The sequence below is a fragment of the Citrus clementina genome, unplaced genomic scaffold, assembly GCF_000493195.1.
Source record: "Citrus clementina cultivar Clemenules unplaced genomic scaffold, Citrus_clementina_v1.0 scaffold_9, whole genome shotgun sequence".
NCBI classification, from domain to species: Eukaryota; Viridiplantae; Streptophyta; class Magnoliopsida; order Sapindales; family Rutaceae; genus Citrus; species Citrus x clementina.
The window spans coordinates 31,169,749-31,195,004 of record NW_006261964.1 but is presented as its reverse complement, the minus strand read 5'-3'; the positions used below and the strand labels follow the sequence as shown (position 1 = coordinate 31,195,004).

General features: G+C 36.0%; 1 protein-coding gene and 1 long non-coding RNA gene across 3 annotated transcripts; one reads left to right on the top strand and one right to left on the bottom strand.

The window, feature by feature from the left end:
- Nucleotides 1–99: 99 nt before the first annotated feature.
- On the bottom strand, nt 100–23,738 carry LOC18031751 (nuclear-pore anchor). 2 transcript variants are annotated; one of them, XM_024177651.1, is made up of 49 exons: nt 23,649–23,738; nt 23,100–23,456; nt 22,849–22,995; nt 22,642–22,740; nt 21,523–21,651; nt 21,263–21,355; nt 21,102–21,167; nt 19,875–19,964; nt 19,607–19,687; nt 18,965–19,074; nt 17,700–17,820; nt 17,526–17,618; nt 15,352–15,400; nt 14,925–15,028; nt 14,760–14,828; nt 14,088–14,231; nt 13,898–14,002; nt 13,646–13,759; nt 13,461–13,539; nt 12,769–12,809; nt 12,599–12,672; nt 11,341–11,443; nt 11,105–11,239; nt 10,929–11,027; nt 10,787–10,828; nt 10,636–10,689; nt 9,828–10,007; nt 9,630–9,677; nt 8,733–8,771; nt 8,007–8,084; nt 7,848–7,922; nt 7,570–7,754; nt 7,388–7,490; nt 6,882–6,998; nt 6,108–6,200; nt 5,730–5,888; nt 5,604–5,657; nt 4,970–5,083; nt 4,677–4,754; nt 4,404–4,553; nt 4,257–4,328; nt 3,566–3,721; nt 3,429–3,482; nt 3,234–3,321; nt 3,032–3,105; nt 2,805–2,933; nt 2,533–2,637; nt 1,915–2,092; nt 100–1,841 (listed from the first exon to the last, which is right to left on the bottom strand). In XM_024177651.1, exons 2-49 carry the CDS (start codon nt 23,403–23,405, stop codon nt 538–540), a joined length of 6,180 nt encoding a protein of 2,059 aa, XP_024033419.1. In that variant the 5' UTR covers nt 23,406–23,456; nt 23,649–23,738; the 3' UTR covers nt 100–537. The 2 variants fall into 2 exon arrangements, with proteins under 2 accessions (XP_024033419.1, XP_024033444.1); XM_024177676.1 differs by having other exon boundaries at nt 19,607–19,684.
- A 20-nt stretch (nt 23,739–23,758) lies between these two features.
- On the top strand, nt 23,759–24,960 carry LOC112095686. Its single transcript, XR_002903946.1, has 3 exons — nt 23,759–23,810; nt 24,398–24,660; nt 24,744–24,960. It is a non-coding gene; the product is annotated as an uncharacterized LOC112095686 (long non-coding RNA).
- Nucleotides 24,961–25,256: the final 296 nt, after the last annotated feature.

The window sequence follows — 25,256 nt, the reverse complement described above, 5'->3', positions numbered from 1 at the left end:
CTAGTTTAATATTACAAGTTTTATGAATAATGATTAGTCAGACGGTTATATTCTTCACGTTGCAAATACATACAATTAACGAGACACATTTTCAAGCAATAAGAAAATTAGGACATCTTATTACTTTGTACCCAAGAGGGTACTAAGTTAAATGACGCGAGACGAGTTCATATCATAATCTTTATATCCAACACAAAAGGTATTCCCCGTGTGAAATCGCCACCGCATTTAAAAGACCTCACCATTTGAGTTCTAGATCCTTTTCTACGGAAGATGGCACATTGTGAACTGAGATTCACGACTGACTTCCTCTCTTCAATAGTAGTAGTAGACAGAATAAGATACAAGCGAACCATGCCTACGGATCCAGTGACCAAAGCAGAGTCGAATCATTTTTTTTTGGTGTTCTGATGGGGTTTTTTTTTGTGGGGGGGGGGGGGAAGAGGAGGAGGATTACTCAACCTAGACACACTCCACAGGCATTTTGTATTGTAGCCATCAGCAATCAATATGATCACTACATATTCCAACAGCTCATCATTGCTGAGCAGGACTTTGTCCCCGTCCGCTGCGGCCACCACGTACGCCGCGACCACGTCCTGCCGGTCTGCCACGGCCTCTGATCACTGTAGAAGGCATTGCTCCAGCTTGTCTTTGCATAGCCCTCTCCCTTGCTCGCTCCCGTAGGTTTACTATATGTGAGGCATTACTTGCAGGAGGGGATGCCTGTTTTGCCTCAGTCGTCGTTGCACTGGAACTAGGTTGCCTTGAGATGTCAGGTTCTATAGCTGAACTGGTGGAAGCAGTCTCACCAGTAGTCACGGAACCTTCGGGGACCTGATCGGCCTCTTCACCATCATTAGACTTATCAAGACCTTCAGCATTCTCTTCAGTTCCGTCACCTTCATCATTTACAGCCTCCTGGGGTTCCTCTGAAGCTGGAGCTTCATCCTCATTCCCACCTGGTGAGACCACGGGAGTTGAAACAAGCTCAGGCAGAAGTTCTCCAATTTCTGGGCTCCCAACCACATTTGACAGGTCAGCAGCCCCTTCAACCTCTGTCACATCTGGCAACAGCTCTCCCTCTTCCCTCTCACTTTCAGATTCCAATGTCAACTGTTGGTTCTCTTGCTCAGCCTGATCCTTTGATCCATCATCACATGCCATCTCAACTCCAGTTGGCCTATCCAAATTCTCTTCCAATACATCATTCTTATCGTTTTGCAATTCAGCTTCACTTGTGGTATCTACCTGATGTGATTCTTTCATCTCCTCAGCCTTCTCTCCTGTATTGTCAACCTCTTCCTTCTCAGCTTCAACAGCTTCCTCATTTGAACCTTGAGCTAAATCACCAACAGCTTCAACAGATTCTTCAGTTGTTGGTTGAGTATCTTCCAATGGAGATGCAGATTGTCCTCCTGCATCTTCTGAAGAGGAATCCGGTAACTTGGACTTCTTCAGCACTGGTGCTGGGACATCAGAACTGGGCTCCCCTTGAGAGAGTGATTCCTCGCGCAACTCAGTTGTGGTTGAAGCTGGGCGTTTACGTGCCGACAGTTGACTCTGTAGGGCAAGATTTCCTTGAGTTTCTGCATCATGAGATGCTGCAACCTTCCCTGTAATGTTAGATCCTTCTGCCTCTGACGTCTCCATATCACCCTGTGACTCTTCAGGTCTTTTAAGTCGGGGACGAACCAATCGTCGTCCAGGTTTACGAGTTTCAGCATTGGTTTTGGGCAGATTAACTCTCTCTTTTCCATCAGTTGCTTTTACAGGTAAATGAATTGTTCCAGGTCCTGCTGAAGACGCCGTAACCGGTGCCAGAGTAGCAACCGCTGAACCTACAGGGTTGAAAGAATTAAGCGACCACCATTTTTAGAGGTGACAAACTGTTGGGCAAGGAAAAAATTATACCCGTTGTAGCTGCTGCTGCTGCAGCATCTAAGGCCAAAGATGTCTCCGAAGGACCACAAGTTCCAAGTTCGACAATAACTGAACGTGCCACCCTTTCAAAACTTTCAACAGCAGAAAAATAGGATGAAGCATGATCATCCAAATTTGTTCCAGAAAGGAGCTGAACAACCGAGGTACCCTGAGAAAAAGTAACAAAATTGAGCAAGAATGAGATAGATACCACAAAGCATAATAACAACATCAACTTGAGCCATTTTTTTTCAATTCCAATATCTAGAAATGTAATTCATTCCAATATACACAAATCAAGCGCAAAACTTTATAAATAAATAATGGGAACCAGTTGTTGCCAGCTGAAAAGAATATGAATAGATAATATAATTAGAAGTATTTTAAAAATTGAACTCAAGGATTACCCTGATGACTAATGACTGATCAATGATAAAAGGAAATTCACAAAATCCTTCTCAATATAGATCAATGAAGAAAGAAGAATCTTAAAATTCCCAAATGATGGAGGCCCAAAGTGCGGCAGCAATCACACACTATCTTTGTTCATTCAAATTCAACATTTGAAAAGAAATGTGTTATAAATGGAAAGTCATAGATTATTATTACCTCTGGAAGACCAGCTTCAGTATGCTTGAGCTTTTCTAGTTCGTCTGAAAGGCGTTTCACAGCCTGCTTATGCTGCTCAAGTTCGCTTGAAATCCTTGTTTTCCACTAATAATGGGAGAAAAGGGGCATTAAAGTTGGAATTAAAGAACAGAATCAACTTTTCACTAAAAATCGGCTGACTGTTTTCAGTTTTCAGTTTTCACTAGAGTGCAAATTTTAAAATGCCCACACAAGAAATTCAAGGATTGCATGATGATGAACAGATGGATAACCTGATCCGCAAGCTTAGCAGAATCCAACATTACTTTCTCCCCTTTCAGGCGCTTTTCTTTCTCCTTCTGATTGTCATCCTTCTCTTTCTTCAACTCCTCTCTTTGTCTCTCAACAGTTCTCTCTAGAATCTGGCAGAGGTGTAGAAGCTTAAAAGAAGCAGAAGAAGAGAAAAAGGAAACAGATACAACAAAATGAAACCCAAAAAGAGAAGTGGTTATTTGTAAACCTGTATTCTAGTATCTTTCTCCTCTTTTTCCTTCATCACTTGCTCACCAGTAACATCACCAGTAGACTTTTTACCTATGAAGGCAATTAATAAACATGAGTTACAAAAATAAACCAAAAGCACACCAGATTTCAAAGTCCAAAAGAAAATAATAAACGAAAATCATGATGATACTAAACCAAAAACAAGAAGAAAAGGCTACCCTGTTTCAAATCATCCAACTGTCTGGCAAGAGATTGATTTTCTTTGATTGATTCCTCCTTTTCCTTCGACAACATTTCACATTTCCTCTGAAGTAACCGATTTCATGTCAATATAAAACATTACACATCAAAAGAAAATTACAGTAACCAAATAGAGGCAATTGATTATGCATAAGAATTAGTCAAATAGTCACCCTCAGTTGAGCTGAAATCCTCTTTTGCTTCTCCATCTCTAACTTCCTAGCAGCCTGCACATAAAACCATATAAGTATTGAGGACAAAGAAACAAACCCATATCTATCTATTCCATATGAAACGCGTGTAGGTGTACCTCCGCCTGAGAAATATCACTAAGCCTCTTCTCCTTCTCACTCAGTTCCAGTCTGCTGTTTGCAAGTTCTTGCTCCAATTGTGAAATAGTATCCAGCTTCGTAGAAAGAAGGTTTCTTGTTTCCTCTATCTCGGCATTCTTGCCGCTTAGTTTTTCCTGGTGAAAGTGAAGACACATTTGAAAAAATAATGAGAAAATAATACCAATATAACGAAGATGGGGAACTACTATAGGCTGCAGAGAGTACAGAGACTAAGAAACCAAGTGAAAATTGATTGTTACATCTAGCCATACTGATGGTTTCCCAAAACGTCCATCCCGAACTTACCAGAGCTATTTAAATGATTAAGGACATGCAACTAATGTTTTACATATTTCCTAGTTTTCTTCCAGCTCCCAGTATATGTGATTAAAAGCATCACATCTGTGGTGATATTTTGGGCGAAAACTAAAAGATAATAGCTGCAAAAGATATTCAGGTCCCTCCAGGACGCGCGGGTTTTTTTTTTTTTTTTTGGGGGGGGGGTGCTTGACAAGAAAATATAGTTAATAGTAAACAGACAAAATAAAACACGAACGGAGAAAATAATGTCACCAAAAATCAAAATAAATCAGGAAATAGGCCAAAAGCATAATCAAGAACCATCAATTTGCCAAATGCATGAGAAATAACTTAAAAGAATTACTCTACCTCCATCTGCCGAACTTCAACCTTCAGGCGATCATAGTCTTCAACATCAATGTTTCTACACCTCTGAAGTAACTACATGAAGTTCTACATGTTAGACTGCTACCAAAAAGAATGAGTAACATTAAAAGCAGTTCAAACATCCAGTACCTCAGAGACCCTCTTTTCCAGGTTTTCCTTCTCCATCCTCTGCTTTTCCATTTCTTTCTTACAAGCTTCAATCTCAATTTGTCTCTCTCTCAACAGATTCTCTAGATTGTCACAATCAGACTTGGTCTTTTGAGCTACCTCACGCAATTTCTATGATCATATCAAGATAACTTATTAAATTTAAGAATAACATCAAACTACTATGAATATACAAAACAGTATAACAGAAATGAAAACTAATCTCTAAATGCAGAGGTCCACCCCGAGGCATACCTGGCATTCCTCAAAATTATACTTATTTTCCTCTCTGAGCTGCACATTGCTTTCGCGAAGCAAATTTAGTTCCCTAACCTGCAAAATTTTAACAATAATCTGAGGTTATGAGAGAACAAAAATTTAAGAAGGAAAGTTACAAGTTTAACAGAATATGCAATAGAGCAACCCGAAATGAATCCAGACCATAAAATGTTGCAGCTATTGAAATAGGAAGAACGGGCAGAGAAAAATGATTTTCAGCAGTCCATGTTTCCATAATGCGAATATTTCAAGAAAAAATAAAACCTAACCTGGAGCTTTAAGGATTTGATCTCTTCCTCTGTCAATAGCATAGCTCTTGAATTTGCACGCTCAGTAGTAAGTGACGCTTGAGCATTCTCTGCTGCCTTAAGAGCACTCTCAAGCTACATAGAAGTCAAATCAAGTTAGGATGACAGAGGTTAATGAAATTATGCTTTAGATCATTCAATTGGGACCTGATTTCTGGACAGAACTGGGACATTAACAATATTAAACTACAACATTACCAGTGAATGTGGACGGACTAACATCTTAACAAATCATCCTAGAATACAGTCTATAAACTCTTCCTAAGCACACCCATCACAAGCGTCATTTCACATCACCAAGAACAACAAAGAGAGAATCCATGATCCGTAGTAGGTTGGATAAAGGTAATAAAGAAATGACAAGTTTACTATGAGTTGATGTACAATACAAAATCAATCCCTTCCACAAACGATGAACACTTTAGCAATGTTTATGGCCACATAAAAGCAGTTTTTAAATTTGAAACAAAATTTAATTTAAAATAAGCTTCTTATTTTGACTTGCCAAAAGAAAACTTGAGAAATCAAGACTGCGGAGAATCAATTCAATAATAATGAATGACTGTATAATAAAATAAAATATTAAATAACATACTTGTTTTTGCAAGCGTAGCTTTTCTGTCGTTAACAAAGCTACCTCCGTCTCAGCCTGAGGAAGTTTTCAAAAACATTAAGAAAGTCCATGACATAAGAGCAATCATCATAGGTGAAATCTACTTACTATTGATTTTCGATTTCGAAGAAAACTAATCACACTCTGCAAACTAGCATCACCAATTGGATTAGAATCAGTGCTTTGAGAAGAAATCCTGACAGAGCTACCATCCTTTTCAGTCAATTGAATGTGCAAAGCCTCAAGTCGACTGTGTAGTATTTTGTTCTGCAAAATTCCATCCAGATGCGAAACATCAATAAATAACTCCAAAATTCTAAAAATTGAATATGCGAGATTGTGTGAAGTTTGGAGTGAGATTTAGAATTGGATCTCTCATATTCATCAGTTACTTAATGTAAAACTCCAGATCTTGATCGATCCAGTCAAAGAATTGAGACTGGTCATGTGAGAACATAACAGGGCAACTAGAAGGCTTGCATTGACCTGTTCGTTAACTTCATCGTATTTCTCTTCAGCTTCATTCTTCAATTTCTCCAGAACTGATTTCTCTAACTCCCACTTACTCTTTAGTTCGCTCTGTAGCAAAATTATGCCAGGAAGTCAATCAGCTAATGGAATAAAACTCAAAAACTGCCAGCATGACTATATATAAGCTAGCGACTAAAAAGAAAGTTGGGAACAAAATCATAAAAAACCAAAAGCAGCAGCAGATATCCATCACAATAACATGTTCCCTCGTAAAATTATCTAATGCCAAACAAAACACTAGCATATGTGTCATCAACTATCAATAAAATCAAGACAAAAGAAATGAAACACTAATATGTTTTGATAATCCTTCAAGTCCAAGAAGTTCTCTTTCACGAGCTCTAGCAAAATAGTAGCAAGAAAAGCAACTTAAATTTCACCCAGCTCACTTCTCCTAGGATATCATTTAGTTCCTTTCAAATCATACTATAAAACAATTAAGAGAATTCTATGCATAATATTGAAAACAGACTGGACCTGCAAATTGTAGCAGGGTAAGCATTTTTGTATCTCACAACATCAAGTGATCTAGGCATGGCATGTCTAAAGCTTCTGCGATCTAAAGTCAAGAGAAAAAGACATTGAGAGTACCAGTAAAACTGGCTTGTCATACCACAGCAAAACTAAAAGGTAAAAACCACAAATCAGAATTTCCTTTTTTTCCACCCCACCCCCCCCCCCCCCCCCCCAAAACAACAATGAAACTAAAATAGCGTGTACAATATTTACATTTTCAGCTTTCAATGCATCTGCCAGTTTACGCAATTCGGATGCTTGCTCTTGCAACGAAGCCAAGGCTTGTGATGTTTTGGTCAGCTCCTGAATTGTCTCAGACTGCAAAATAACCTGTGCATACAGAAATCATAGAAGATTACCATCAAACTGGATCAAGTCTAAAGTATAAAATCTGCAAGCCCACAGTTTATGACATTTTTTTCCCTCATTCTACAAAATACAAAAACCAGCTATCCCTAATCTTTTTAAAACAAATATTATAGATAAGAAACAGCACTTTCTACCCAGAGGAATATTATAACGAAGGACATGAACATGTTTTCCAATGCACTGCTAGCCAAGCAAGCTTATTCAGAAAATTTGAAGCATTTGTTAAACTGAATTTCCAGAGCAGTGACCTTAGAAAATTTTAAATTGATCTCAATACTGTAGCCTAGGCTCTATGCATGCATGCATCATTTTCAGCAACTTGTGTGCATCTTCAAATAGCTAAAAGTAACCTGTCTTTCATAATTGGCTTGAGCAGCTTGCCGTCGCTCATGCTCTTTTTCCAGGTCTTCTTTCAAAGCAGAAACTTGAACTTCCAAGTTCACAATTTGAGAACTACAATCAAAGCGAGTATATGAGGAATGAATGCAAGGGAAAATCAAAATCACCACAACGTAATATGAAACAGTCTTACATTTTAATTGATCTTTCTTCCTTCAAGCTAGTAATTTCTTCTCGAGCAGATGCAAGGGCATCTTCCCTTACTCCAGCTGCAGATGCAATTTCCTCAGACTTCAAAATATTCTCCCTTTCGAGCTCAGAAACCCTCTTTCTAAGTGAATGAAGTTCGTCTTCTAAGGATTTCTTCACCCCTTCCACCTAACAGATATTTTCAGGAAAAAAAAACTTAATAACAGATTAATTGAAAAGTCTTTGAAACACATTTTTAAGAGCCCATAATGCCAAAATTACCCGAGTCCTAAAGTTTTCATGAACAGTTTCCATCTCCTTCAATGCAGCTTCATTCACCTGTGCTATGCTCTTATACTGCAAAATAGAGTGAAATGTTATTTGAATTATTCTACTGCATAAGAATGGTAAGAATACTTAAATGCTGCTATATACACGCACCTGAAGCATGTGTTCCCTGTTAGCCTGTGCTTCTTCCTTTAATTTTTCCAGCTCTTCTTTTCCCACTTGCAATTGAACCTAAAGCATATTTAAGTGAAACAATAGCAATGCATCATATCAAAAAGTCTGGGACAGTTAGATTAATATATTATACAGCCAAATATAATTAAATTGAGATTTCATATTTTCAAAATCAAGCTCAATTGATAGGGCATAGAGAATGGTGAAATTCACATTTTGCAATTTCAAAATCACTCCACCAAGCATAACTTAAGCTTATGCTTAAAGAGACAAACCTCCATAATAGGGCACAGAGGCATTAGCCTAAGAGTAACACTTTAGCGGATTATAATGTTCGTATTCTAAGGCACACATCTAGAACACCCTTCCGGATATAGCAATCAAGATGAACTTAAATCCCCACCTTATACAAGCCAACCAGAAAGTGAATTTTTCCACTCCAGCAACCACCCACCCCCCACCCGGGAAAAAAAGAAAAAAAGGACTACACTTAGAACTTGGTATGGTGAAACAGTCATTTTAAAATTAGTTACAGTATAACTGTGAGGGTTTGCAATACACAATAAAGGCATTAACCTAAGGAGAGATGCAGTTAATCATAAGTTGTTATCTCTAATACGAACACACTGGACACTAGATGATGCGTATGCAAACAGTATCAGCAGCATCATTCACAGAAGATCCCAGAGGTAAATGAATACTGACCTCATCACTTGGTCTGCTACCATCATCCACCTCATCACCCTGCATTAATTGAATTAAGAACCCAATAAAAGCAATTACTACATATTAGACTCACTCCATTTATAGGAGTAAAACAAGTAGAATAATATCAAACCAAAGACTCTGCTCATCTATAATTTACACAATATAGAAAATTACAGTATTTAACTAGCCACATTTTACACAATAAAATTCAGCCATAGACTAGAGTTGCTGTTACTATTTTTATAGTGAAACTGATCCGAGGTTTAGTGTCAGGCTTTGCCGAAACTAGAAAATCATATTAGCCAATCAATGTCATAGACAGATCACACAAGACGAAGTATCTCATACTAATGAAATTAGTAAACATTGTACAAGAAATCATAGACTACATAGGAATGTTGGATCTGAATGATTCCTTCAAATTGACGTCACCATCAGACTACCTTTAACTGAAAAATAAAAATATCAACTACAAGGAGCCTAAAGTCATCATGATTTTTAGCCTTAACAGGCAGATTATTAGTAAGATACGAACATCAGCACCATTTCTGCACCATGAATAGGCAAACTAGAAAATGACTATGAGCTCAACAATAGTTTTATCTCAAATGAATATATATGTTTGGCATGATACCACGCATACATCAAGAAAGAATATGTATTGCAATAGTCAGTTTAATTAAGCTAGCACAAACACTTATCACCAAAAAGAAAAAGGGAAAAAAACACAACAACTAGTATAAACCACAAAATACTAGAAGGAGCAAACTTGGCGAAATAGACACTCAGAAACAAGGCACATCGAAAAGCAGACCCTGTTAAGCAAAGATGGCGAGTGCGAGTAACTTCACTTGCATTCTAAAAATAAAAAAGAAAAATTCAACAAAGCTATACCTTTGTGTCCAAAGGTCTAATCCTTTTCTCCATATCAGAAAGTTTGGTCTGATAAAGCAAAACAGCCATCAAATAAGTAAGCTATGCGTCATAAAGATAAAAGAAAGCATGAAACTGATTAACAACATTTCTTTATTTCAGTTCTAGGAAGAGAAGGGACTAGTCCATAATGCATTAGCCTTTTCAACAGATAATAACCTCCGCAACAGCAGCTCTAGTCTCTGCTGACGCAACTGCACGCAAGGCAGTAGCCAATTCTTTTCCCATTTCTTCAACCTGCTTAACAGCATTTTTTAAAGTTTGTTCCCGGTCAGATGTGAGCAATCGAACATTATCCCGCTCTTCTTGCAGCTCTTTCTTAGCCTCAGCCCATTCCCTCTGCATAAATTTTATTGGTGCAACATCAAAAAAATTAGATATTGCCCCTTTGTGCACACAAAAAAGTTTAAATAATGTCTTAGTAACATGAAATAAGTATTAGCATTTCTTAGAACAAAACTGAAAAAGACAAGGAAACCAAAGGTTTGAAGCAACAATAGACAGGAAATGACTCCATACACTCCTTCTACAAAGGGTTCACCAATCAACAGAACCAATGGTTAACATTTTCAATATAATTACAATGGAAATGATCAACTTTAGTATTGAACTCTCCATGGATTATCATGTTCAGACTAAACAAAACAAGCATAAATCAGATTCCAACATCATAAAACCAAAAAGTCTGAACACATGCTCATTCTAGTGGCTACATTCTCCAAATATGGGTTCTGATTTCATAACCCAACCCTGATCCAAGCCATACGCGCAAGGAAGACTATGAGTGGACATACTATTATAAAAGGAAATAAAAAGAACCAATGATAATAAAGCTTAACTAGCAAATACTACAAACCACACAATCAATTGGCAACAACTTGAATAACTATCATTTTACAGTCTAAATAAAAACATTTTCAATCAACTCATCATGCCAGAAAATATTGGAGATTTGATGAAAACACACCTCAACTTGTTTTATATACTCTTCTTGTTTTCTCCTTTCGGCAGCTCTTGCTTCCTGCAGTTCCAGTGATAAGCACGATACAACTCAATGACTCGGGAAGATCCCATGATTTGAAAAAAATGCACACATATTCACAGGTGAGATTAGCTACCTCGCGAACTTCTTCGGCATTCTGGATAGTGTCCAAACTAGCCTGCACGAAGTAAAATTAGAACCATTTTTTTTTCTAAGTCCAAATGTAGAACATTCACAGCATTTGCAAGATAGAAATCTGTGGTATTGAATCTCCCAACCTGCAACCGATAAACTCTCTGTGACAAACTACGGACTTCATCATAAGCTCTCTGTTCAGCGTTTGACAACATCTCTTTTTCATGCTTTAAAACAGATACCTATAGAAGCACAAGAAATGCGGTGAATATCAACTACAAGGATCAACATCATTAACTACATCCAGTATAACTTCCACCTCCATAGCTAGCTTCCGGGAGAGCTCCTGAGCTGCATTCAAAGATTCTGATGTTTCACGCAGCTTTCGCTGGTAGTCAACAACCAGTTGGGAAAACTCCACGTTTCTTGCCAAAACACCATTGACTTCGACTTTCTGCCATGCGTCACATGCAAATAAAGAGGAAATTTTGTAAAAAGCCCACTTATTCCAAGATACACACATATCCATACATATACCACATTAAGTTGTTTCACCTGGTGTTCTGCTTCTCTCATTACACTGTCAAGCTTTTCTCTTGCAAATTCCGCTTCCAGAGCCAACTTATCACGCTCTGATCGCAGTGCTATAATCTCACTCCTAATTACATAAGATGAAATAAGCTATAATAACGTGATGAAATGAGGTAAAAACAATCTCAATATTATGCCAGAAACAATAATAACAATTTGTATCATAAAAAATATGTTTTTATGATGATGACCACAACAATGATAAAAATTCAAATGCTGCAACCAGCAACTCAAAAAATATTTGGAAGAAAATATATGCCAAATGCTTGTTTAATGTACTCAAGTACAACCACTCCCTAGGTTAAAGAGAAAAAAATTAAAAGAAGATTTGACAAGAAAGCATGCTTAAAAGTTGAGGATTTCTAAGAGAACATTGACCCAAGAAAAGGCATAATTTTGCATACATTTAAAAATACATTTATGTACCAAACTATTATTAAATGCAATGACTATTTATAAAGAATACAAAAGGTCTATTTCTATACCAGCTTTGGGCTCAAAGTTAAGGTAACCAATAGTGAATGGTTTAAAAAAATTTAAACTGCATAACATGCTCATCATGAGCAAAGCCTTCACCTTGAACGAAAATTTCAGTTGAAAAATACACGGCATTCATAAGTGAAGAAAATACAAGGAATTAATTAATTTACGAAGAAATTTAACATTAGGCTGAAGCATAGCATGAGTATTAACTAGCTGGACCTTTGCTACATTGAAGATTGTTGCAACACAGCATCACGATATAGTATCTATTGAGATGTTGCATTATATTACAGTTGTATTGAGGGAATACAAATATTTTTCATTTGATAGGAAACAAGAAATGGTATTGAAATTAAAACAATAAAATACAAAAAAATTCAAAAGGGGTGTGCCAGCAATTGCTAAAAAGAAGTTACAGCTAGCAAAAGTGATATGCAGACTCAGCAAAGCTCATAGAACTTGCTCCATAAAAGCCAGTAGCCATGAAAAAAGTAATAACGACTAGTTTGAATTGTCAACCACCACATTGGAGCCTGGCCCATATTAAAGAAGGCAGGCCAAAAAATCGGTAGTAGAATAAAAGGAAAAACGTAGTGTATTCAGCAGTTTAAGCTTAAGCTCAGTGTTTTTGGATGTGATACTAAAACTAAGTAAAACACTGCATAGAAGGCTCTCTAAGCCAATAAAATTCTGAATTCCCCCATAAGTTCAGAAAGTAGAGCTTAATAGATAACTTTACCTAGCCTTTCCCAAATCATCTTCAAGACAGCAGACACGCTCAGCCATCTTTTCTTGGGCCCTTTTAGTTGCTTCCTGTATTGAGTAAATCAGGTAACCAATACCGAGAAACAAAATAAATAAATAAACATGCCCAACCTCCCAGAAAGAAGTATTGAACCAAAATCATACCTGGGAACCTTCGAGAAGAAGCAAGAGATCCTTTCTTCCATCTATGCAGCAACCACAGAACAAATTATACCAACAAATAAAAAGCACACTATTTAAGTTCACAGAAAACTAGTCGAAGCAAAGAACAAAAAACAAATGATTTGATCATCACGTTTCTTATCCTACCAAGAAAATAGACATCACAATTAATGAATAAAACAAAAAATGAAAATCAACAAAATTTATCCTATTGAAGAAACAAGTGAGGAAAGCTGAACTTTAACCCTGGTATCTTCTATACATAATATTTTTAAACAATATCCATAAAAGAACCCATAATATCTTCCATACATTATGTATCCTCTGTACATAAAATCTTCTATACATAATATTTTTAGACTCTATCTATCATAAAACTCATTTAGCCCCATAAAAGTCTCAATTCTCAAAACAATGCACATTGGTTCTACATTACATCTTTGCATCTTGAGGGAACTTTAAGAACCAAAACTTAGTTATTGCATATTTGCATAGGAAAGGGCAAACAGACATATCTTTCCATGGCAGCAGCATCATACCCAATTTGCTAAATACATACGATCTTCAACCAAACAAGCTCCCTCTTTTATCCTTCCCCCCACTTAGCATTTTGACAAGGCCATTAAACATTGGATAGAATAATGCCAATAAATTAAGCTGGGCAGAAATAGAACCTGGAGCTGCCTCTATATACTGCGTATGAGATGAATGCAATTTATGTTCCTCTTCATATAGCCTTTTATACATAGCAACCTAGACAGATGGACAAGAAATGAATAAATAAACATCAAAATTTGGAAATTTTTACATCATTCATAGCCAGAGTAAAAAGAAGCAATATATGCCTGAAAAAGATTACCGAGGTGTGAAGTGATTCGATCATGCGACCTTGCTCTTCAGCCCTGTCTAACACAGCGGCAACTTTAGAGGCAGCTTCATCTGTATGTTTTTTAAGCTCCAATTCCAACTTATCCTGCAATTGCAAAGAAGAAGACAAACGTTGTAAAAAATGGGCTTCATAACTTGCAAAACTAGTACGAGATATCAGCTTTAACAAGTTGGTCAATTAAACAAGCAAAGAATATATACAGCTGAGAAGTTTTTGTGTTACCTTGAACTCCATCTCTCTGCTCTCAATCTGGTCAGAAAGATTGCGTACGAGGCTCCTAAGTTGGACATTCTGCTCCACTAATCCATTTATGTCCTTGAAAGTCAACTGCCAACATTTTTTCACCAAAACATACATTCAAAGTCTATCACTAAATTTTAAAAAGAAAGAAGCTAAGAAAATGAGACCATACAAGGTGTTCTGAAATTATTTTTTCTGCATCAGACTCTGGAGCCAACTCGACATCAGCAATAGCTACAGCATCATCATCAAACTCAATCCTGGACAATCCACAACGAAGCTGGATATCACGACATTCTTTGAGAAGAACCGTCACCTACACAATATCACCCCAAATCTCATCTCAGAAAGGACCAACATCCTACATAATTTCACACACTATAATATGCCTGTGGTGAAATATATTCTTGAAGTCATCATGTTATTCTTCAATCAGTGAAAAACATTCTCACAAGCACAAAACAAGACTAAATCTTTTTCTTTAAAAAGAGAATACAATAATTTAATGGCATTAATAATGGATTCTTTAATAACTCTAATTCTAATTATACTAACAACATTCATCAGCAGTAGCAATGCAAGAAGATAACTAGAAATTACAAAAACAGTGACTGTAGAAAGCAACGAATTCTTCTGCGTCCAAAATTCATCAAATCCTTCCATCTTATTGTTCATGTGCAAGTCCCCCCCCCCCTCTTTTTATCATAATTTGTTGCTTTGTGTAAGTTACACCAATACAAATGATTGAATATCAAATTCACAGTCAAGAAACCAGTTTTGACAGCAAAAATAAACTATATAAACAATTATTTAGTCATCCAACATTTGGATACCCTTCACAAACCTGTTTCTGAAGATCACTAATCTCCTTTTGAGCCAGGTAGTAATCACGCTCACGCATCCTCAAATCAGCCTGAAAGATAAGTAAAAGATATCAAGTTATCAACCCACTAGCTAGACGTGAAAACACAATAAAAACCAAAGTACTAACAAAAAGATTTCAGAAAACCTTTAATTCCTGAATGGTTTTCTCTAAACTTGACTTTTCCGAGATGAAGTTCTGCAATTTTTGGTTGATCGCAGAATAAACGTCAACCATCCTCTCATATTCCGCTGCGGACATTATTTCAATCAGAATACCAAAATATAACCCCAATAAAAGCAAGCTCAAACTGAATGATTCCAAGAAACAACTGTTTGATATCATTCCTTAGATGATGATGTAGTCCTTTGTGTTTTTTATTTATTTATTTATTTTTCTTTGTTCTTACATTGATTGCTGGTTCAAGTTTCTTCACGTATTAATATTTGTAAAATTCATAATGTTATCTCATTACAGCTTTACGATGGAAAGAAGGCTCACAAGGGCAAATACAAATTTTGAACTCATTTTGATTTTTTGACACCCAGTTTCTTAATATGAATCAAAATATTACCTCTTTCATCCAAAATGATTCCCGCTTTCTCTTCTAGTTCATAGAGGACCTGCAATCACATAACCTCCAAATTAGGATTTCTATCTCAGAGAAAGTTGAATAAGGTAACATATGGAACATTTTCCATATTTCAAACTAAACTGCTTTAAATTTTAGCATTAAAACACCTTATACATATATATATATACACATAAATGTATATATATGAATAAAGAAACTAGTATTAAGAAGAATAATAATTACAGAACGCGAGTAGGGTCCGCAAAGAAAGAACCTCACTAAAGATCACTAAAGACCTATAAAATTGAGAGCTAATCAGATGACAATACAAGCATAGGATCTAAAAGACCATGAAAGCTTTAAGCAAAAACATAACAAAACACACAATTAAGCCAACACCCCTCCCAGTGTAGATCAATGAAGAAAGAAGAATCTCAAAACTTCTTAGTAACCAAGGCCCAAAGAGAAGCTCATAATCGCACTCTTTCGCACAAAAGGATTATATCTTCCTTGGAATCTTCAAAAATCCTATTTCTTTCAATCCAAATCACCCAGAAAGTGGATATAACTGAACATTTCCACAGCACTCTAGCTTTTTCACCCATCCCAAAAGCATGAATAAACTCCGAAAGCATAGACATACTAGAAGCTGGCATCACCGAAGGGATTTTAGCTGCCTGAAACAATCTATTCCACAGCTAGACAGCATTGTGACAATGCAAAAACAAATGATCCGCACTTTCACCATTTCCCTTGCACATGAAACACCGAGAAGGAGAACACACATTAGGATTACGCCTTTGAATAATGGCGCCATATTAAGTTTACCAAGAGCCAATGACCAAGCAAAAATTTGGACTGAACTTGGGACTTTAGCTTTCCAAATCATATGGATAGGCTGAAAGTTCAAAAGAACTTGATCATCAATCGACTTAACGAAAAAGAATTTGCAAGAAAAGTCCCTTGAAGGACTTAGCTTCCAAATTCTTTTAAAATTGAAATTCCATTTCCAATCTAACGGGGAATAAGCAATCATACTCTTGATAGAGACACTACATAAGTAAAAGAGTATATAAAGACGAGAGAATGTAGAACATATGGACAAATCCCCAATCCAAACATCCTCCCAAAAATGAATTCTTTCACAGTTGCCCAAAACCAACTTCACATGAGGGAGAAAAAAAGAGTAGCCTTGTGAATAGATTTCTAAGTACTTCAGTGCGAGCCAACAGAAACTGTATTTGTGCCCCAATTGTTAGGATGAATGTCATATTTATTCTTTTGACAGCATGCCATAAAGAGTTTCTTTTCAAGGGAACCCTCCATAACCAATTACCCAATAAAGCATAGTTTCTTTTAACCAAATTCCCAATACCGAGGCCACCTTTCTCCTTAGATCTAGACACCACTTCCCAATTAACAAGGTGAATGCCTCTCTTATCTCCAAATCCTTCCCATCCCTCAGAGTTTTTCAATTCTAAAAGCAACTTCTATACGAATTTTGAGAAGAGCTAACAAATAGGAAGACGGGGTAAAACAGACTGAACAAAAGTGAGTTTTCCCCCTCGCACAGAAAAGTACTTTTCCAACCATCGAGCCTTTTTCTAACCTTTTCCCCTATAGGAACCCAGTTACCATCTAAAGGTAAACCCAAGTACTTCAAAGGCCACTCAACCACTTAACACCAAACTCTGTTTGCTAGAGAGATTAATTTGCTTTCTTCTGAATTGATTCCAGCTATTAAGCTTTTTGCTGCACTAACTTTTTAAATCCAAGAATGATACTAAACTTTAAAACAACAAGAAAAAACAAGATAGTCGTTTCTTTTGGAAAGATCCAGATGCTACTAAAGACATGCACAATTGAACAAGGTATGTCAAAATATTACAGGGTTGGCAAACTAAAATATGCGAGTCTTTGATATTTCATATCAACAAAAAATGTTACTCCATACTCTCCCTAAATGACTGAGTACATACATCAATAAAATATGGCAACAGAAAAGTAACTACTTCCTACCAGTAGATGATACTAACTATATCTCAACTTCCTGCGTACAATAGCCCAAATACCAAACTGCCAAAACAATATCTCTACTTTATGAATATCTCAAAGAATCCAGGCATCAACATTCTTGATGATATAAAAATTTAGCAGAAGGTAAAAGAGCATACTCGTTGCAATACTGCTTCAGATTCTTTTCTTCCCAGTTGCTCATGTCGAAGAGCATCAACAGCCTCTTGGTACTTTGCATAAATTTTAGCTAGCTAAAAGACCAAAGTACAACTTTAAATCTGAATGGATAAGATATGGAAAAGGAAAAGTATTTAAATTACCATTTAACTTACACTCCATCCGTCACGCAGAAGTGAAGCGGCTAATGCTGTTCCTGAGACACCCGCTGGAATCTTGGGCACAAGCAAGCGATTATCTTCAGAAATGTTATTGGTATCAAATGATTCCATCCATCTGCTCCATAATAACCGAATGTATTATTAGAAACTAATTTGCAGCTCACAAATGATAAAAGCTTCCAACCCAACCACCACACCTAGCAACTTTACAAACAAGAAACAGGCATGATTGTTCCAATCCAAAAAATCAGATTTGCTACATACTGCATACACAAACAAGGAAGAAATGATTTTCATTTTAAAATTTGCTGATGCACAGAAAGTACTGATTGAGAGACTGCATTTCGTGGTGTACTACAGAAAGCACTGATTAAGAGTACTGCATTACATGGTGTACTGCCTACAACCTTCCACTTTAAATTACCCATTGAAATAGATAAAGCAAATCAAACAATTTGATATATTAGCTAGTCTCTTTCCAAGGAGTTCAGGACCAAACAGAAACCTAGATCCACACTAACCCCCTCAATATATGCAATCTATAAAATTGTTAAACTTCCAACCGTACATGATTAAGTACTAAAGAAAGTTGATAATTCCTATCATTCCAGCAGGGAAATGCACAATTCTTATCAAAATAAAAGGGAAGAAAGGGGCCACACAAATACATACAGTATCAAATTTTACATATTTATCTAAAATACTCAAAGTGCAAATTTATGAGAAGCCTTATAAAGCAGATGAATAAACTTAGACTGAGGAAACCAATCAATTAAACTGAAATCTGACATAAAGAAGGTAGAATTTTAGTCATCCAACATGATTTGTATATGATGCGCGTATGAGGTTTGGTCCACATAATTTCAGCTAGCATTACCCAAAAAAAAAAATTTAAGGTTAACCTTACCTTTTTACAGAGCACATTTTACACATTTAAATATGGTACTCAACATGTTTTGGTAAGCTTGAGAAAATACGTGTGCATACAAATCAGTGGATATAACATTATCAAGATAAAAACTAAGCATGATAAACAACATGAAATCATGCACACCACATTGCTGGACAAATAGCACCCAAAATTTACTACTCAACATGTTTTCGTAAGCTTGAGAAAGTACGTGTGCATACAAAATCAGTGGATATAACATTATCAAGATAAAAACTAAGGATGACAAACAACATGAAATCATGCACACCACATTGCTGGACAAATAGCACCCAAAATTTACTACAACTACATAAAATTATGGACATACGTTTCCGTTGAGAAACTGCTGAGTGGCAGAAGGTTCAGCTCATTTGTTTTCCGACTACTTTCAATTTCAGCTTCACACTTTTCAAGTTTCTCCTTCAAATCCATCGCCTCCTATAATAAAAAATACAAATATATCATAAAAATGTTAAAGATCATCAATTAAAGACCTTTACTAGGACCAATGTTGAAATGAAAGGGGCTTGTAAGTGAACAATATCTTTAATGTATGCCTTTATATGTGAATGATATTTTTTAAAAAAAATACTTTAAGATCAGGGATGGCAAAGAAAACAATAGAATAGCAATGATAGATACCAAATCTCACATGATCGTGGAGAAGAGAATTTGAGAAGCTATAGAACCATTTGTTCTAAAATAACAAACACTAATTGCGTAGGACCACAATGACCACAGGAAATTCTAAGAAGTGTAACCTTTCAAACTATAAATTAAGATACTGTATTTTGAAATTGCACATCAGCCACAATAAAATTCATAATTTATAATCGAGAATTTTTAAAAAATTTGGGCAAGTACATTAAAAGGGAAGCAACAATGAAAAAAAGATTGCAAGAAATTGCATAACTCACAACCAAACACCTAAAAAAAAAAACAAAAACAAAAAGTGGAAGACTATGTATACCTTTTCCAGTTGCTCTCTTGCAGAAACTTCCTTTTCAAGTTTCTCTTTGCAATCGTTTTGAACTTGAGCCAACTGGGTCTGCTTAACAATAGCAAAATAACAATAATTATAATCACAACAAGGACAATAATAATTTTTTTGGGATAAGAAACTGTATATAATATTAATGATGAAGACAGGAGCGGAAAACACTAATAATAGCAAGGTTTTTGGGGGGGGAATACACAAAAATTCATTCATTAAAAAGCACCAAAGAAATAAAACTCACTTCCAGAGCTTTAATCACACCCTCGAGCTCTCCGGCCTTTCTGGACCATTCCTCAGAACTTTCTTTATATAATTCAACAAGTTTATTTACCTGAAAATTTGCAGAAAGAATAAATATATACAAATATAAAATTGAGAAGAATATGTACAAGTCAGTAACATACAAGGTAAAATTACGTAAACTAGAGCGCCCCCCCCCCCCCCCCAAAAAAAAAATTCTAATGTCATGAGCGTGAGGACACCATGATCTTATCGTTTTACTATATTAGGTTTTTCTTACCCTTTAAATTTTTAATAACAAGAAATAAAGAAAAAAAATTATACTTTGTTTATTACTAAAATTATGCTTTAGCCTCTGCAGTATCCTCCAGAACTTAGGACTTGGTTCCTCTATTTCCATCCAAGCAGCAAAGACTTTGCACAAAGGTCAAAGTACGCCAGCATCTAATAGAGCTCTAAATGACATCCAACCTATAGTGAACAGTTTGGTGGACGCATATAAAGTATTTTTGGAAGACAAATTATTCGACTTCAATTACATATATACCTCTATTATATGTTTCCATTCATTTTCATTAATTAGAAAAACTAATTTGATAGCAAGTTGTTTATAATTACTTGGACAGTTTAGTCTTTCCATATCTTTGTCAAAATTTTGTAACACAACTTTTGTCAAAGTTTGTTAATAAATATCCATATGTATGCATATACATACATATGTACACACACACACACACACACACACACACATGCATGCATATTTGGTTTTGAAAACAAGTTGACATAAGCCAAGAGAAGCCATTTATCTGTTGTAAATTTAATAGTTTGTCTTCCATAGATCTTCCAAAAACTAAATAGTTTGATCCATCCTAACCACAGAACAGTAGGGGCTTACCATAAATACATCAAAGAAACCAAGAAGAAACATACGTTGTTCATCATGGTTGTAACACTATTTGGTAAAGAATGTTCTAAGAAGAAAACGATCATAAACATAGAAAAAGACATTTTTTTACTAATTAATGAACAATATGTAGTGGAATATAAACTGGCATTAGTCTAGAAGCCGATGAACCCTGTCTACCCCATAACATGTTCTGAGTTTCAAATCAACAACAAATCCTTAACACCAAAGCTAAACAAGATGTGTTTTCTGTACAGAATCTAGACACACACACACACACACACACACAGAGAAATTACCGAAGCAAATATTTTATAAACTCACTGTTGAAAGCTCCGTGGAAAATCTCTCCTCATTGGCTGCAGCTGCATCTTTGGAGGAGCAAAATTCCTACCCAAGCAACAAAAGCAATATCATTAAGGCAGCTGATACAAAAGAATTGAAACATAAAGCAAACTGTAAAAGCCAAAAACAAGAAATGATACCTCTTGTAGAGATGAAAGCTTTATTTCTAGCTCCCTCACCCTTTCTTTATTCCAATTTAAAGAACTTGAGCATTCACTGAACTGCCTCTCAACCTACAAGAGAACAAAAATTGATGGAGATCACCAAATGGTGCCATTTGCAATAGGCTGATAAAAGTTTCTCATTTTCAATACATTTTTTATTTTATCAAGAGAACAGATTAAAGTTTTCACTAAGGAAAAACGTTGAAAAAGAAATAGTACGTCCTTAGCGCACTTACATCTGAAAGCTTGGCAGACATATCCGCCTCAAGATCAGCATGTGTTCTACGCAACTCAACAAGACTGTTGACCTTGGAAGTCAGCTCCTCATTAAGCCATGCATTATGCCTCTCAATAAGCTCCTTCCCCTAATCATCCAAGAATGAGATGTCAAATGAAGATTCACTCCAGAACAACCAAGTTAAAAATTTGAAATGTATCAGAACAAGAATAAAGCATCAAAAGAACTGAAATCTTAAAAACACAGCTAGTTAGTCCAACGGCATTCAAGTCAGAGAGTGCAATGGACAAATGGCAAAGAATCAGTGAAAATGTAAACTTGACTCAAATAATAACCTTGGAAATCTATCAGCAGGCAAAAAATTTCAAGTGATTTATACACAACTCTTGAAACTGCTACAGCATAATCACAGAAGGCATTAAACATAGCAAGACATCCAAAACATATTTCCACTCCGAATCATTACCTCCCCTCATCCCACTTTTCTATCTGACAATCATAACAAAGCATTTATAGTCTACCTATATTACACTTGAACTAAAAAGCTCTTCCACAAATTAATATCCTAAGCAAACAACAAAAACCCAAAAACATCCAGTACAGCAGACGCTTTCAAGCTCCTTGAGGACACTTGCTCTTGCTTACACTGTCTCAGACTCTAATTTCTCATAAATGTACAAAAATAAAAATATGCATTTTGATTCTACAAATAATATTGCAGAGGACCTGAAAAGAATTTTTTATCCCATTTACTTAACTTATTTCAATCATCTTGAAAAGAAAAAAGCTTATATGACAGGTTATAATCTTATTTGACAGATCATAAGCACCGATCAAAGCGGTAACCAAACACTAATAATGCAAGCATTCAAAGCTGAGAGGTGTTTTTTCCCCCTTTTTTTCCCTCTCAGAAATTATCACATAAATACAAGAATTATGTATTCTTTTAAATAAGTACATTTCATAAATGAATTGTGGTATACACAACCAAAACATTAATTTCGTTGACCAACATAGCTACTGCACCCTCAGAATCTAAAGAACCTAAATGAGCTTGCTTAGCCAATAATAATAAAGACTAACACAACAAATATAATGAAAGTTTGTACAAAATCACCTGCGTAAGACGAGTGCACGTAGCCTGAGCACGAGCTAACTCAGCCTCAGTTTCAGCGAGACGTGCTTCCCGTTGTGCAGCATTGTCAGTCAAGTTGATCTTCACAAAACAATACGATAGAAAAGAAAACATCATAAATTCATATGGTGTAGAGGAAACACTCTTTTAGTGAGCAGAAAATATAATCAGTTAAAACATAAAACATACAATCTTATCCAGATAAGCCTTGATAGTAGCACCCTTCTCACTATGTTGCAAATCCTTCTGCTCAACCAACTCCATCAACTGCCTCCTTGACTTATGGAGCTCCGCCACCTCCATGGTTAACCTCTCTATCTCACCGTCCTTACCAATCTACACACATACATAATCAAATAAATTATTCCAGAAATGAAAATAATGCTTCATCAGGGAACCAAACCAAAACCCTAGTGGTTATCATGAGCAATAAGAAATACCAATTGTAAGTGGAGCTGGTGCTTCTGCGACTGAACTTCGGCGAGTTCGTTAACGCGGTCGTCGAGAGACTTCTGAAGTTGTGCATTCTGGGACTCAACTTTGGAGAACTCTTCCTGTAAGGAAATGAACTTCTGTTCGAGCAAAGAACAAGTTTGCTCTGCGGTGATAGCGGCGGCATCGGCACGTGCTTTGACAGTCTCAAAGTCGGTCTGGAGGTATCGTATGTAGGCGTCGGCCTTGGCCGCGACAGCTGCGGCGTCGTTTGAGAGACGCGACATCTCCTCGTCGGAAACGAATAAAGGCATTTTGCGTTCAATTCAATGAAACGATCGGGCGTATGCTTCCGCGTATCGTACCTAGGGAAAGAGGGTAAAAATGAAAAAGAAGAGGGAATTTAATGAAGATGATGATTCATGGTTTGGCGTAAAAATGATTAATGCAGGGATTTGTCCCCGCTATACCCTAAAGGTTAGGTATTTATCCAACTACACCCCCATAATTCAAAATTTCTTTCATATACATTTTTCAATGTGGAATTATAAAATTACCTCAATTTAATTCTTCAAATTTCAAAATCTGCTTTCACGAGCTACTATACACAACGCCTGTCCTGTTGCTGCAAGTTCATGCTCCTGCTGCTGCAAGTTCATCCACCACATTAAAGGCTACAAAATCACCGAATTAAAGGCTGGAAATTCACCGAACTAAAGGTCATTAACCACATTTATACTTATTTTTTACTTTATAAAGAGAATTTATGGTGCATAATTGTTAGGGTTATATGCATTAGGGTTTTAAAAAACAAATTACCCACGTGATTTTGGTCATTATCTTGCTTATTTACTGATAATCTTTCTTGTTGGTAATGTAATGAAGCTTCTTTAACTTGTGAATTTGAAATTGAAGAGAGTGAATTCATAGCTCTTTAATAATGGTTGTGGGAGTTCCTAATTAAATATTATCCTTATGAATTTTCGGTTATGGCTACACTAGTTTATGCATTAGATCTTTATATAATTTTACTTATTGTTTGTAGTTGAACTTCATCCATGGGAATTATATATCAATTTTCTTCAGCTGCGTATGCATTCATTATGCTACAATCTGGGTTTTCTCTATTATTTGTTGTAGAACCTTTATTTTGCAATTCTAATTTATTAACAATTTGCTATTTGTTCATCATAAAACTATTGATAGTACACTATTAATAAATCAACTGCAAGTAGATAAAAACAGTTACCGCATTTCGTAGATATATTTGCCGTTACTTGTTAAGAATATTGTCTGTATTTCGTAGGTGTATTTGCCAATATTCATGAATGATCATTGGGTTCTCGGTGTGGTCGATATACTTGGGGGCAAGATTTATATTTATGACTCCATGATAGACTTAACAAAGGATTCAGTTTTTGTGAGACAATTGCTGCCTGTTGCAGACATGATACCTCTAGTACTTCAGAAGATAGCATATCACGAAACACATCCAGACTGTAGTGAGGTTATTTCGAAAATTCCTTGGCCCATCGTGCGAGTGCGTGACATCCTGCAACAAAAATCAGGGTATGTACTATATATATAATGTGTTTTGAACATAATAATAAGAATGATGATTTTTAACAATTGATTTATATGAATTTTTTTAGTGGTGACTGTGGAGCATTTTTATTGCGGTACTTGGAGGTCCTAGCCCATGGACTTGATGTCAATTCATACTGCCAACAAAATCATGTTACACAATTTCGACAAGCCTTGGTTGTAAAATTATTTGGGCATAGGTCATGGCAAAAAACTTTGTAGTGTCATTTTTTGGATTATGAGATGTAATAGTTGTAATGAGGATGTTGTTGATATTTGATGTCATTAAAGACAATTGACAGCATTAATATATTTTATTTCTTTGTTATTTATATTAATGATAGATAAGATAGTTTGCACAATATATACACAGGGAATACACTGTAAGATAATACATGACTGCAGTCGGGTATTTGCACAGATACACGACTACGGTCGGGTATTTGGAAATAAACATAATACGCTCTGTGACAAAATACTCGACTGCAGTCGGGTATTTTCACAGATACACGACTGTGGTCAGGTATTTAGAAATAAACATAATAAGCTGTGACAAAATACTCGACTGCAGTCGAGTATTT

Excerpts from the sequence above, each read along its gene's own strand:
- LOC18031751 (XM_024177651.1), bottom strand. The coding sequence starts at position 23,405 with ATGCCTTTATTCGTTTCCGACGAGGAGATGTCGCGTCTCTCAAACGAC. Across the intron at positions 14,232-14,759 it reads TTAGTGATCTTCAGAAACAG|GTGACGGTTCTTCTCAAAGA; the intron begins GTTTGTGAAGGG and ends GATATTGTGTAG. Across the intron at positions 2,934-3,031 it reads AGAAAGATACTAGAATACAG|ATTCTAGAGAGAACTGTTGA; the intron begins GTTTACAAATAA and ends CACCTCTGCCAG.